The sequence below is a fragment of the Pseudopodoces humilis genome, chromosome 6 (assembly GCF_049639895.1).
Source record: "Pseudopodoces humilis isolate 2021_Gansu_Grassland_sample_001 chromosome 6, ASM4963989v1, whole genome shotgun sequence".
Taxonomy (NCBI): domain Eukaryota; kingdom Metazoa; phylum Chordata; class Aves; order Passeriformes; family Paridae; genus Pseudopodoces; species Pseudopodoces humilis.
In genome coordinates, this window is record NC_142205.1 from 25,793,184 (window position 1) to 25,808,483 (window position 15,300).

A 15,300-nucleotide genomic window follows, 5' to 3' on the forward strand; every position below is an offset into this window, starting at 1 on the left:
CATCCACTTCTCTGGGCAATGTGCTCCAGTGTCTTACCAACCCCACTTTAAAGTACAATTGCTCCTATGTGAACATATACACAGTCCAGTGTAATAGTAGCTACTTTAGGCACCACCAACAACATAGCTGTACCAATACAATGCCTGACCTGCAATCGAGTTCAAACTACAATTGAGGCTGCTGCTGTTAATCCCAAATAGTATTCCAGTTCTGTTGACATGCATGACATTACATGGAGTGTAATCCCTGCAATGTAGACATACCTGGAGCTGCTGAGATGGGAGTATTTATAGTACCTAGCAGGAATTCTTGTAATTCAACTAATAACTGCTCTTTGAGGAGATACTTACTTCTCTTCAATACTGTCTTTCATGTGTTTACTGTCAGGGTTGCCATCTGTGGGAGCCACCATTGTATTGCTACTAGAAGTGGTACCTGTGAATTATGGACAAGGGAGAAGGTTGGTCAATTAAAAGGAAAAGTAGTCTTAAGCACTACACCATCACCCTTATTTACTGCTCCTTGCCCAGAGCCCTAATCAGGTTTATTCTACAGCAACTGGCACAAATACAAACTGAGCCATACAAACTACTTTCTCATGCAATAAAGGATTGTGAGCTGCTACCATAATTTTAATAACAGGAAAAAGTAAAAATAATCTATTCCAGGAATCTCTAACTCTTCAATGTAAATTAAGAAGAAAGTTCTTTAAGCTATACCTAGAGACCTATTGCCTTTTTTCCTGTATTATACACCTCATAGTAGTCTGTAAAATGTAGCTGGACGTTGTTATCCAGTTAATTCAAACCACAAACAGATTAAGGATTAAAACCTAATAGCCTGTGGTGAAGCTTTTAAAAATTTTCTTTTAGGAGAAATTTGCAAGCATCATGCTGAACTGACAGCCACAGCTGGAAGTGATTTTGTACCCTTCCAGCCTTTGCTATTCTAAATTAAATTAAGTACAAGAGCCTCAGAATTTTTTTCACATTTTTTAAACACTTTCAAGAACAAGTGAAAATGCATTCACCTTGTGATCCAGATTACACCACATAACAGGTCCAGGCTGCTTCATAATATTGACAAATTTGCACCACAAAAGTTAAGGCCTTGCTTAGATACCCTCCCCACATCCATCTGAGTCTTTTGCAGCTAAATTTGACAGATGGATACTCCACTAAAGCAAGACCACTTTTCCCCACACTACTCTGTATGTTCTTCGATTGAAGCATGAAGTAGACACTTCTGGTATTTTCAGCACTTTGGGCTTTTTTTGATGATTGATCTATTGTTAACAATTACTATAGAAATTTTCTCAAGTAAATGAACTTAAATCCTCTTGAAACAGTTCCAATGGATGCAGTTTGTGTCTGTAACAGAGCTTAAATTATTTTTAGAAACAGAACCTTGCACTCCTATTGAATATTTGCAAATGCACCCCAGAAGAATAACTGATTGATAGCAGCATGTTTATAATTGACAATAATAACAGTTGAAGTTAGTTAAGATAGTAAATGCTTACCTGAAGTGACAGAAGGGATTTTGTAACTGGATGTAATGCGATAATAAGGTGGATTATCCATATGGGTGACTCCTGAACTGACAGGATCTGTAAGCTGAAGTTCACTCACCAGCTCTTCTAGTAGTTGCATTGTTTTGTCTCTACCCAAATAAACAATGACTTTCTTTACCTGCCATTAAAAAAAAAATAAAAAATATATGTTTATATTTATACTTAGAGATTAGAATACCACAACTTGTTACAATTAGTATCTACCTGCACTGCGAGGATACACGAGACTTAGTCTAGTTCTAAAAGCAACCAAAGTTGCTTCTCCAGCCGTCAATAGCAGCAAGCATGGGAAACATATCACAACAGTAAGAAAGTAAATCTGAGTTCCAGTCTTCCGACAAAAAAGCTTGAGAGTATGTCTTCTGAAAATTATTTAAGCAGAAGATTTTCTTACAAAGCTTCTAGCAGCACCTGAGATCAATACTGGAATCAATGTATTCTGATGTAATTTCTTTTTTGTATTTCACAGTTCTGTTCTATACTATTTATTTTACTGCAGTTATCATATTTTTCTTCATGCTATCCTGCAGTGCTCTCACATACACTTTCACGTAAAATAATATTGGTTCTGATGGTTCTTGGGATGGTTGGTGGGGATATTTTGGTATAATACTTGGTCATGAAAGAATGATGCTCTACAGAGTATAACTGGTACTTTATTTCCCTGGTATTATCTGTCTGCTTTTTAGGAATATACTAAATTATAGCATGGGAAAAATTGTTTAGTGTGTACTCATAATAAAATTAATCCAAGTTTATCAAAGATTATCTTATTAATCTAAATCTATCTTAAGATTTCTTTTTTATGACAAAGGAAAATAAAATGCTAAGACATATGTAGAATTTTAGTAACTTTTTTACATTTTTTAATATTTAATCATTAAATATGGTCTATGGTCTTCATATAGTCCTGAATTTTGACAGCTCATAACTGGTAAGACAGCTAGTGGACTGTTTCAGACTAATCGCCCTCAGCAAATCAGTAAGTTGTCTTAAGGAAGCCTCAGCAATCTTTAAGGTGAGATACCCTCTCTCATTAATTTCCCTTCTGAAGTCCATTCCATGAATGACAAATTAATTGATTTAATTTATTGACAAATTGATTCTGTAATTTTGACATAGATGTCCAAAGTAATGCTAACAAAAGAATTGAATTTGATTTGTTCATAGTATTAGTGGTCATAAAACACTGTGTGGAGATTTTGATGCCATAAATCCTATCTCACGTTTTTGTTTTGCGATCTTTGCTGCTAGACATACTACTAATTTTTAAAATATCAATAAGCACCAATGAGAGATCTGTACATACTCACATAAGGCAAAAGGCTGGGTTCGCTGTTCACTCCACAAATACTGATCAAGAAGTGCAAAATTATTTTCAGATTCTTTGGCCAGCTGTCTGCCAAAGTAGTCCAGACATTTTCTATCTCTGACCAAGCCACTTCATCACCATACTAGAAAACAAAATAAATGTGTGTCCTGAAAACTCTATCAGAAAACACTGTACTCAGAAGTGATCAAGTGAAACAGGCTCTAGAAAAAAGAAACATAAATCCTGTAGGAAACTGTTGCCTTTTTAATGCTCCAGAATGATGCCTTCACAAAGGCATATTTTTAAAAACATATTCTGGAAATAGCTATTTTCTTTTATAGATATAAATGTATAAAAACTTATCTGAAGACATGTGTACATGCTATATATTTTATTGATATATAATACATTAGACTGAGGAAGCTGGGCCTTTTTAGTCTAGAGAAGACTAAAGGGGGTCTTATTAATGCATATTAATATCTCAAAGGCCAAGGAGATGGTTGGTGCCAGACTCTTTTTGGCAGTGACCAGTAACAGGATGAACAGCAGTGGGCATACACTAAAACACAAGAAGTTCCACCTCAATATGAAGAAGAATTTCTTTCCATTGAGGATGGCAGAGCACAGGAATAGGCTGTTGAGGGAGTTTGTGAAGCCTCCTTCTCTGGAACCTAGACAAGTTCCTGTGTAACAGGCTCAGGGTGACCCTGTCTTGGCAAGGGGGTTGGTCCTGATGATCTCCAGAGCTCCCTTTCAACTCTAGCAATTCTGTGAAATTTAACAGAGACCCAGTCGTTGCTGACAGTACTGAATAAAACTCCATGGACCACACACATTGAGAAGAACTTTTAATAGTTCAAAACATGAGCTCTCATCAGTAGGATTCTCATATAATAAGAGTTAATAAGAACCGTCAGGAGCATTGCATGTGAGCAATATTTCTTCTCTGTTGGAAGTAGCTAAGATAGGAAGGAGAGTCAACCAAGACAAGGTCCAAAACTCCACTTTGAGATCATAAGTATACAGGCAGTTTGGTATTCTCTATCCAGCTAGACATCTATATTGCAAACCATCAGTTACATACTGTTACTATACATAACAATTACAGTAAGATTTATGTTACATATTACATATTTCTTCAAATACCTTAAAACCATAGTGTATAGTTTGGGTACACAAAGCACCTCCACAAACATGATGAGTAACTCTTGAAAGCTTGGTGACATAGTATCTCTGAACAGTGTTGTCTTGCATTCTAAACAGAACAATCCACTGAAACAAGGTAAGCACCTAAGTAATTAATTTTACCTTTGCAGTCATGTACATCAGATTGTTCAGAACCATAGCTGTAGCCTGTGGTGATCCCCAGCCTTCTCCTCGCAGCCATCGTCTACTGTTCACCATCATTTCTCTGTCTTTCAAAGAATCTTCATCATCTTCATCTTGCCGGCGAATGCTTGGCAAAGGTTTCAAATCTACCAACTCAATATTGTTCATCCATGGCAGCAGATAATGCAGCATCACCTGTCTCCCAGCTGGGTGAGCCGTTTGGATTCTCTGACTTACTTCTGCCAGTTAAAAATTAGGTACATACATGAGTTCCAAACCAATAATGAGAACTGGCTCGGTGATAACAATAACCATGAGCCCAGCACACCACACTGATATAATGTAATGCAGATACAGATGCAATTATTTTTAGGTTAGCTGACTAGTGCCATTTCATAATGATAAAGTCCACAGTCTTCAACAGAGCTAACTGAAGAAACTGCTGACAAACAGTATGTTGAAGAAATCACATTAGTATGTACATACATATATATATGTGTGTACATACATTCCTCTAATTGAAGGAGGGAACTGAAAAACCTGTGGCATAAAAAATGTACAAATTTGGCAAAAAACACTTAATTTTTTTTTTTCCTGACATTAGTCCTAGTAGTTTTGGTTTTTTTACATTTATGTAAGAGGTTATTCTGCAATTGTTTAAAAATGCTACAGAACAAAGTATTTAAGCAATCCACAGTAAATAGCACACTAGAAAGAACAATGAAAGTGATTTTAAAAAACAATTGCAGATTATTTTTATAATGTGATTTTCCATGTTTACTAGAAAGTCAGTAAAAATATTTCTGATTCATGCTCCTTCATCTTGAAAACATTTCAAACACAAATGAACAAAAACTGTCACTTTTTTTGTCTCTATTTGATATGACGATGTTGTTGTCCTGATTTTAGTGAATTACATATAAATCAATTATTGAAAAATAAGAATGACACATTTTGTACAATGCTTTTGACTTGATGAAGTTTTTTGTTTTGTTTTAAAATCATACCTGAGAAGATGGCAAGGGTCAGTTCAGGATAAGTCCTTGCTAATTCTTCTGACAGTTGATAATATGACATAGAATACAAATGTGGTAAAGGAGAAGGCTGTCCCAAAACCCCATCCATCCGCTGAACTTCCAGTTTGTGAGCATAACGGAACATCTTTGGTTCCAAAATCTGCAACAGTAATGTTCAGAATTTGAAGCCAAGAATAGAGCTACTGTAGAAATTTTTATATAAAAGTCACTTCTTAAGTTAATGTATCTACTCTCATTTAATGTTTCTTATCTATGCAGATCTCCATACACCTACAGCATTTGCTAACACGTTGGTAAATTAACAGAAGACCAGCTAAGATACAGTCCACTCGATGAGTTTCCAGCAATAAAGTTCCAAAATCTGCTTTCACAAAATATCATCTTAAATACAAATTTACCTATAATGAAATGCAAAATGTTATTTAACATTTACATTTCCAAACAATACCAATTTTTGCTCGTCTATGAGACATGGAGAAGAACAACACAATCTTTGATGTGGTAGAGATGCAGCAGGAGGCTAAAGCACTCTGATACTTTAAAAATCTATTTGGTCTGATCTTAAGAAGCAGTGTTCACTTGAGAAGAAAGATGGGAATGATGTATCAATAAGGGTGCGACTTCAGTGATGACTACACTGTTGAATTTAGCTGACAACAAAAACCTTAGGAAAAAACTCCAAGACTTAAGGTCTGAGCTACTATCAGCACAGTTTTTTAAACACTAATGCTGCCTTAAGCTAACCCCTAAATGACCTCAGAAAGGAATATGCAGAAATAAATTAAATGGTTAACAAGATTTTCACTGTCATCTCTCCACACAAACAGATGAAATAATGTTTGGCAAATGTGCAAAAATCGGAAATCTGTCTGCTACCCCAGCAGACAGTGAAGGCTTGGGAAGCAATTTGCTTCTCTCTGAGTTACATTTGTACAAATGGAGCTATGTATCACTCTCTTTCAGGGCCAAATCAAGAGATTCCTGATTTAGGTTGTTCCTTGAAAAAGCAGGTATTATGAAAATACAGGTCTTCAGTGCATGGAAACAGACAGACTTTCAGGGAATTCTATTTGTGCCAGGTAAGGATCTGGCTTAACTATGTACTAAAATAGCGAAGAAAAAAAAACCACGTTGTATTTCATTACTAAAGACAACCAAGCAAAACCAGACTTTTTTTTAATATATAGGACAATTCTTACTCTAAAAGAAAAAAATAATAATCAGAATTAGCTTACAAACCTGCAACAGTTGCATAGCAACTTCATAGATAGCCCTAGTAGAATCAGCTGCTTTAAATAGTATCAGATTCAGGAGGGTCACTGTATCACACTGGTAATCCCTAGGAAAAAATGGCAAGTATGAAAAAAGTAAAATTTGTTTTTCTAAGATTTGAATTTATTTAAGTTTAATTTACAAGGAATATGATAGAGGATAGAATAACATTTTGAGAAGTTTCTCTAGTAACACACACAGAGGTGATTTTCTCTCTATGGAAGCAAAACCCACAGCTCTACATGAAAGCACACTCTGAACATGGAAGTTTTAAAGTTTTGAAAAATGCTGTAGTACCTGTTTTGGAACACGCTGGCTATGGCTTTAAAGCAGCCAGCTGCTACCCGCTTGGAACCTGTATAACACCGGTCAACGGCCCAGTACATGAGGTTACTCTGGTCAGGATTGAGTTCCAAGAGCAGCATGACTGCCTCGCAGCCTAGCTGGTGAACCTAGGGAAGAGTAAATATGTATTTAAAAATGTAGAAAAAAAGACCAACTTAAAAAATGGCATAAAATAGGGAAATAAATATTTAAAAAACCTGAAACCTTTGAGAACATAGAATCTGTTCCATCCAAAACCAATGACACCATAGCCTAAAGTAACAGAAGGTAATTCTGTCACACTTTTTACTGTTCAACATGCACACAGTCATAAATCATTGACACAAATAACTAGAGCCCTACTGACACGTTTTTCCCTTCAGTTCCAAGGCTAGTTTGAGCTATTTACCATTTTTATGTCTTGCACTGAAACACTGTCCTGAAATCACTAGATACAAAGAAGCATTTAAATACAAGCAGGAATTCTAGTGGGATACAAGGGATAGAGCTGCATGGAGACTTGCACCTTCCCTGGAATCAAAGTAGCCCACAGGAGCTGTACTTTTTGTAGTCCTAACATTATAAGGCAATAGAGGTTCTACCTTTAAAGCTTGCCTTACTGTTTAGATGAAAAGTTTGTTCTTACTAACTCCAAAGGACCCCAAGGAACTCTACAGTCTCACAAGATCTCATGTTCAAAATCTCATCCCCTTTAAATTAGTGGAACACCTGACTTACTACTACAACTTCACATGGTTCAGTTCATAAACAATATACAGTGCTTCACTCCTTATCCTTTCCTCTTCCATTCTGTTTCTCTGTTCTTACACTATGATTAGGGACCGCCTTCCTTAACAGGGTGAGTACACATGAAGGATAGTGCAAAACCCTGCGCTAGTTAAACAGCTTTGAGCTAGAATAGAACATACGGGCTCTACTGTCTGCAAACTCACTGAAACATGTATTTGAAGGCACTGATGGTTGCAAAGTGACATTGACATTGCCTGTATTACCTTTTTATCTTGTGAATCCAAAATATTATCCAGCCATTTGTATAAATACCCATCAGATGAAAGCCCAACATTGTCTGCAACAGGGCCACAACACAGTACAGCAGACATAGCCTTTGGAAAGCAATTGAAAAACACATTTTAATAACTCACATACAGGAAGTGCTTCTACTCAGTCCATTAAAATATCAGATAACTGAATTCCAAGCTATTAAGAGAGGAGGACCAAGGGTAATAAAAATGCCTAATATTTTATTCAAGAAATTACTAAATCATATTTTTCTCATATTTCAAATACAAGGAAGGGTCAATACTAAAATGCTGACATATTGAAGAGTTAATACACCAGTCTCATTGATAATGTACATTTAGATGAAAGCTTTTAACTTAAGCAAATGAGAACTAAAGTCACAGGAAATGAACATTTAGTAGTAATCGTAAGAAAATTCCATAGCAAATGCAATAACTACAGTATGGGAAAAGCTGAACTGTTATAAATACACGGAAGGAATAAAAAGGTGCCAAAACCCGGATGTGAAAACCACATCTAAAAAGCCCAAATGTTAAAATTTGCATCATGTTGACATAAAAATCTATTTCCAAAATTCAAAAATGTTAAAATACCTTTAATGCACAGTATTGGTGTCTGTTTATTCGCATGTTTCTATCACTGTATCTGTCCAGGGGAGTAAACATGATACTAAAAGGACCTGCCCAATGACTGAACAGCATAAATAGACTGTGGCGTAGACTCTGCTGTGGAAAGACACTTCTTCTCTGGTGTACTGTAAGAAAACCCCACAGTTATACATACTCCTCTTGTAATTCTTCAAGATAAAGCATGTAACACAAACAGAACCACTATTATTTTAACACCATAATGCCTATCATCCTGTTTAACGCCAGTAGTGTACAAGAATAGGCTACTTATTAGTCCAGAGAACTCAAATACATAGACAATCAACAAGACTCTGCCAAACAGCACCAGAAATCTCACTTAAAAACTCATACTGCTAAAGTTATACTCAAAACTGATGTCACAAATTATATTAATAAAAGTATTCTGAAAGTTCAGATAAGAAGTGCCTTTTTATTTAGGTTCAGTTTGGTTGGTTTTGTTTTTTTTAAATGTACTGCATATTAAATAGAGTAATCAGAAGTGACATTTTTACATACCTGGAACATTTTGTATGATATTTGCCACTAAGGCACTAAAATGGCATCGAATATCTTTCAATGTATCAGAATCCTTTTCATTTTCTGCTTCTAGGAGTTGTCTTGTTAGATCAACATACTCAAGTAAAGTGTTGTTGAGGGAATGTGTTTCATTATCAAGGCCACCACTTGCACTGAACAAATAAAATAAATTTAGAAAATCAAAAAAGCACAGTAATTACATACAATGTTTGAAAACCATTATTTTTTTATCTTTAAAAAAACCCTATACCCTCATCACTGCAAATACTTAATTCAAAGTAATAAAACACAGAACAGTGACAAAGAACATGGGAGTGAGAAGGATTATAAAGCCAGCAAAATTCTGAGTTTCATAAACCTGTGTCTATTTATTTAGTAGTATACTGAAAGTCACTGATGAATTCTGCATGCTTGTTATAGTGAGTCATAAATACATCAGTGACAATTCACAAACACCGACAACTTCTCATCCGTGCTGCCCCTACCTGTGACTAATGACGCCAGCATCTGCCAACAGTTCAAATATTCGTACTAGTTGTACTCGTAAAATATCTCGACGCCTGCGTCGTTTCATGTTCTGTCCATCAGAGGAAACACAAAATTAAATGAAGCAGAGGAAAAACTAAGTACAAAACCAGAGTAGAATATGAAAGCACTATTATATCTGTACTACAACTGGCACCTGTTATCAAAGGCGCCAACCTTTTAAGGTAAGTTCCCAAAACTGCTAAAAAGTTTAATAAACCAGACAGTGAACAAACATTTCCCCTGTTGCAGCTCTGAGATACAGCAGGTTTGCTATTACATGTATTATCCAGATCATGGCTGTTGTCAGTCTCTTGCCACTATAAGTGACAACATATTAAACAATGAAGTGTGAAAGGCAGTCTTCCTACATGTTTTGAGGGAGGTGATTCTGTCTCTCTGTTCCACTCTCATGACAGCCCTCCTGGAGTACTGCCTTCTGGGGTCCACACAAGCACAGGAAGGACATGGGCATATTGGAGTGGGTCCAGATAAGGGTTGCAAAAATGAACAGAGGGCTGGAGCACCTCTCATGTGAAGAGAAGCTGCGAGAGCTAGGGCTCAGCCTGGAGAAGAGAAGGGTCCAGGGAGACCTCACTGTGACCTTTTAGTGCTTAAAAGGGGCTTGTAAGAATAATGGGGACAAACGTTTTAGCAGGACCCGTTGTGATACAACAAGGGGCACTGGTTTTAAACTAGAAGTGGGTAGATTTAGACTAGATATAAAAATGACACTTTTTATGATGAGGGTGGTGAAAGTCTGGAACAGGTTTCCCAGAGAGGTGAGAGATGATGCTCCATCAGTGGAAACATTCAAGGTGAGGTTGATGGAGCTCTGAGAAATCTGATGTAGCTGAAGATGGTCCTGCTCATTTCAGGGTGGGTGGACTAGGTAACTTTTAAAGGTCCCTTGCAAACCAAAACATTCTATGATTTGTATGCAAGCCTGACACAAAACACTACAGTGCAGGAACATTTTGAAACAGAAGTGCTGTTCCTTTCCATCATTTTCATTAGAGCAGTCAGGTGACTTTTTTCACTAAAAGCTACCACCACCAAACCCCAACAAAGTAGGTGGACAGTAAAACTCAATTCTATGTCATAGGTACCATGAATTGTGGGAATGTCACTGTTCATATAACTAAGTAGCAACTGTGTTAAACGATTTTTAGGTTAAAGAAATTAAAAGAATGTGGAAAAGGTTACTGTATCTTATCCTCATTTGAAATAAAATATCTGATACAGGAATAAAAGAGCTCAAACATGAAGCTCCTCTAATGTAAACACTTCACAATCATTTAAAAAAGCAACATTTCACCTTTTTTTCTGTTATATTGACTGCTTTTACATGCACAAATTAAAGAAAATAACTAACACTTCTTCTTTGTGAGAAGTCAGTTAAAACTGTACTGAGTATAATGGAAATTATTTTATTACCTCTGGCCTTCTTTCAAGTGCTTCCTTAATTATAGGATGTAATTCTTCTATTAGTTCCCTGAATTAAAATAATTAAAAGGATAAAAACAAACATTAAATAAACATCTTAACTGAAAAATATTTCTCAGGAACTAGTGTTACATCACAAGTTAAAACACCCTCAGGTTTTCCTTCTTTACCTGTAGCTTTTAAAATAGAAGTTTCCTAGAAAGGTATTTTTCTAATTTAAAGCAGATTATTAAATAAATGTCTAAACAATTATCCCTAAATTTGCATTCTCCAAGTATTATGACTTATTTCTATAACAAATTATTTTCATTTATTTTCATATTAAGGGCTTAACAAAGCCATATGGTGCAAACAGATATCATCAGGGGGGAAAAAGATGTTGGCATCTTATCAGACAATGCCCTTTCACCTGTTATGATGCATTCGCTTGTTAATATTGTTTTTTAAGTAACAATACACTAACAGAAGTCAGACCAGTCTCTTTGAAAACTGAAACAGGTTTTGACACTATGCTTAGATTCCCTGTTTGTTTTGAAGCTCCACAGTCTTTATTACTACTTGGTTCCTTCTGCCAAATTAAGATTCTCTTATGACTTCAAAAAGGAGGCAGGGAAAGAAGATGAGTAGTATGGAAGCATGCAGACAAAATACTAAGGTAAAAATACATCTGGTTTGCTTTCATATTTGTTAACATAGTAACTACTGCCTCCAGATTTGTTGGAGCGGACATATTCTTCTACTTCCTGTGGTGCTGTAATTGAGATATATCAAAAGCATAGACCACTTCAAGTTTTCTTGGTAAATGACTGACTCCTCTGATACCTCATGCAAAGTTTCTCCTTCAGAGAATGGGTCCAGGCGACCAGAATGCTGCACAAACTATTGTGGTGTACTCATTTGCAAGTTAAACATTGTTAGATATTATTCTATATTTTCTTTCAAACATAGAAAAACCAGAAAATAATTTGGAAAAAACTTTTTTGTGCTAAAATATAGTAAAAGGTCAGCTTACAATGGAGATCAAGAGATAAATAGAAGAGTTAATGATCACTTACACAAAACAAAACTACTACTCTAACAAATTTATATGGATTGAGTATATATATAATCTATAATGGAGAAAGTTCCTGAATGGGAAGGAACAGTGCGTAAAACCACAAAAGCTAAACACCAAATCAGTGCAGAGCAGCAATGGTGAAAGGTGGGCTACAGCTAGCATCTGGTGTGAGTACATGCACTGGACAGAGAAAATAACTAGTCATAGAAAAAAAACAAACAACATTCCAAATACAGAAACTATAAAACAGATGAGGATCAGATGTTTTTTTTTAACTTGCTGGATGAGTTGTTGCTAATTCAGAAATCAAAGATTTCTGGTAAAATTATCTCTGGAAGCATTTTCTAGACTTCAGAGCTGTTAAGCAGCTCTTTGGGATCATGGTATGAAGGCTTGCTTTACTCCTGGTAGCAAATAAAGTCAGATATTATATAAGATTATAAGATTACCAAGGGATATAAACCAGAATATGATAACAGAGAACCTGGCATTAGTTTCAATATTGGCTTTTTATCTGTGATAATATGGGACACAAGTTACTAGAGAGAAGCATCATCTTATTCAAAACCAACAGTATTAGCAATCCCTGGTTCCTTTTGCAGAAGCAGAGTTGGTTGGTTGCTATGCATGGTACAATTTTATAACTCTCATAGTAAGACATTGACTGCTGTCAGAGAATATCTGATGGCCTTCTCAGGAGGTTTTCTTGCCCTCAGATGTTCTTTCTCTTCATTCATCCTCATAAAGAGTAATTGGCAGTACCAATAAGGACATTTTATCAATTCCTACAAACTCGATTCTAATTAACATTTCAAATGTTATTAGTTCACACAATCTGTTCTTTCAGATAAGGGTAGCTTTTAATACCAATAAGTTGCTTACTCTTTCCACTAACTTACTTTTCTTTTTGCAAGCATGACCTATACAGAAATTTCTTAAAATCTCTAACAAACTCTATCATGCCTCTAAATGCTAAAAAAGACAAGGAGAATCAGTTGTCACAGCTTTTTAAAAATCCTTAAAAGAAAAAACAGAAGTAAAAAATAAATAAAAAGAAAAAAGAAAAAAATGAGCTTCGATTCCCCAGCTTTGTAAACAATTAACATAGAAATAGATGAAACACAACAGTTACCTAAAAGCTCCTGGGTTGGTCCTGCCAAGTCCCAGGACAAGAGATTCTGTAATTTCCATGCTCTCAGAGCGCATCATTGGAACTATGTGCTTGAACAGGGAGGAAGGGGATGGAATGCCAATAATCTAAGAAAAAAAAACCAAAACAGAATAAAACACAATGAAGTAGTTACCTCAAGGTGGTGACATGAAAACATCTGCTGTAATTTCACAGTCTTCTCACACTGGACCAGTGACTCAAAATGATAAAAGTAAAATTTATCTTTGACATGGAAAAGATTTTCTGAAATAGCAAAGTAGTATTAACTATTTCTTGCATTGCTGAATTTTCATAGTCAGATGACAATGAATTGCACAACAGGGTATACAGATGCTTTGCACGTTAATGTATCTGCCCTCCTTGGGGAAGAAACAGATTTCTGGTGTCCAACTCCTTAGATTCCCAAGACATTCTCAAAGACAACAAAGCCTTCAGTCTAGTTTCTCAGACTTAGGGAAAGTATCTTTGTAACAAGTGGAACAGGCTGTTTTTGCAAAAATCCACTGCATAGTCCATGAATTATATTAATGTCTACTGTACCTATTACAGAAAGCCAAAAAGGAGATGAACAAAAAGAAGCAAAGAGGGGAAAAAACCATAATCTGCAGATATAAAGCAAGGCAGACAGGAAAGTATTTATTTGTGCCTGGGAAAATATAACAAGATACATCATGCCCGATTAGGTCCCTGTTTCAGTTACTGAAGTGAGAGGCTATTTGCTCAGAACTGCAGAAGTCTAATGACAGCAAAACCAACCATTTAACAGCAAACAAAGCATTTCCTTGTTACTGCTAGATAAGATTTTGAGATTGCTAAATGTTTTCATTACGTGACTAGATTTACTTTAAGATCATATGCAGCACAGATTAGGAAAAGCAAACTAAAACAGTATTCTAAACAAATGAAAAACAAAGGTATCCTAAAGTATTTTCAGATAAATGATACCCATTTCTAATCATGACAGTTACTACAGAACACCTCTGATGTTTCTGTTTCCAGTAAGATGTAGATTTATTTACAGTATGCATTAAAAGAACCTACTCTTGAATCAATGCTATAACCACTGTCTGGGGTAGACGCCAGCGTCTCAGGAGGGGAACATCTCACAGAGCCTGTGGAAGTGGAGGAGTTTGAAGAAGATGCTGCACTGCAGCAAAGAATCAGGTAGTTTCTCCAGAGCCCAATATAGGAGTCACTGCTTGTAGTAGTATTTACTTTCTTTGCATTGATAGGGCTGCTATTAAAAAAGAGAAAGAGAATAGCTCAGTAGAGTAAATTAAGCTCACCACATTTTACTTCGGTTTTCAACTGAATTTATTTTTAAATTATGCATATGCCCTTGCTTCCCAAATTGTTAATATAGTAAACTCTGAATAAGTTATTCAGAGCAGACATGTATATCAATAATGCATGCTTTTATATTCAAATCTGCTGAACTATAATATGGCCAAAGGCATCAGTTAATGTTAATGTAGATGCTGTTTTATGCAGATAAACCTGCTTAATTTTTTGTTATAAAAAGCTGAATTAAATCCACAGACAATATCAAGAATTTGTATGTTACCTCACTGAAACAATAATGACAATTTTTGAAATAATACTCAATATAATACAATATACTGTATTTACTTCAGAAATCAACTTACTTGATATCTACTTGTGGAGACAGCAGCTGAAGTCTTGTATAAGCAAAAGTCCAAGCATAGCTTACAGCTGTTGGGCAGTGTTTTGGAAGATTTTCCTGCTTCATGAAACTTGAGAGGCTTATAATCCATGGATCTTGGCCTTGAGTCACATGTGCAAATATCCAAATATGTGAGGGACTGACCACATCAAACTGGTGGCTGATTGGGGAGGAATTCCAGTCAGCCAGAGTTTGTAAATCTATTGAACTGGGACAGTACAGTAAAGTAGTCTGTGTGCATAGAAAAGACAATGAGGCAATATTTAATATCCATGTATTTTAAGCAACAATCTCTTTTGTTATAAATCTAATATAGTATCAGTGTCAAAACCACAGATAAAAAAAGTAATTTATGGGGCTGT

General features: G+C 35.7%; 1 protein-coding gene across 9 annotated transcripts in view; it reads right to left on the reverse strand.

The window, feature by feature from the left end:
• FRYL (FRY like transcription coactivator) overlaps positions 1-15,300 on the reverse strand; it is a 162,078-nt gene that overhangs the window by 47,008 nt on the left and 99,770 nt on the right. For all 9 annotated transcript variants that reach the window (XM_014261370.2, XM_014261363.2, XM_088057017.1 and 6 more), the window contains 15 exons: positions 14,901-15,169; positions 14,296-14,491; positions 13,216-13,340; positions 11,018-11,075; positions 9,541-9,632; positions 9,035-9,207; positions 8,483-8,643; positions 7,862-7,972; positions 6,822-6,976; positions 6,492-6,591; positions 5,223-5,391; positions 4,195-4,454; positions 2,888-3,028; positions 1,524-1,692; positions 352-436 (listed from right to left, as the gene is read on the reverse strand). In XM_014261370.2, coding sequence (XP_014116845.1) covers positions 352-436; positions 1,524-1,692; positions 2,888-3,028; positions 4,195-4,454; positions 5,223-5,391; positions 6,492-6,591; positions 6,822-6,976; positions 7,862-7,972; positions 8,483-8,643; positions 9,035-9,207; positions 9,541-9,632; positions 11,018-11,075; positions 13,216-13,340; positions 14,296-14,491; positions 14,901-15,169 — 2,264 coding nt within the window. The remainder of the gene's footprint in view (positions 1-351; positions 437-1,523; positions 1,693-2,887; positions 3,029-4,194; positions 4,455-5,222; positions 5,392-6,491; positions 6,592-6,821; positions 6,977-7,861; positions 7,973-8,482; positions 8,644-9,034; positions 9,208-9,540; positions 9,633-11,017; positions 11,076-13,215; positions 13,341-14,295; positions 14,492-14,900; positions 15,170-15,300) is intronic.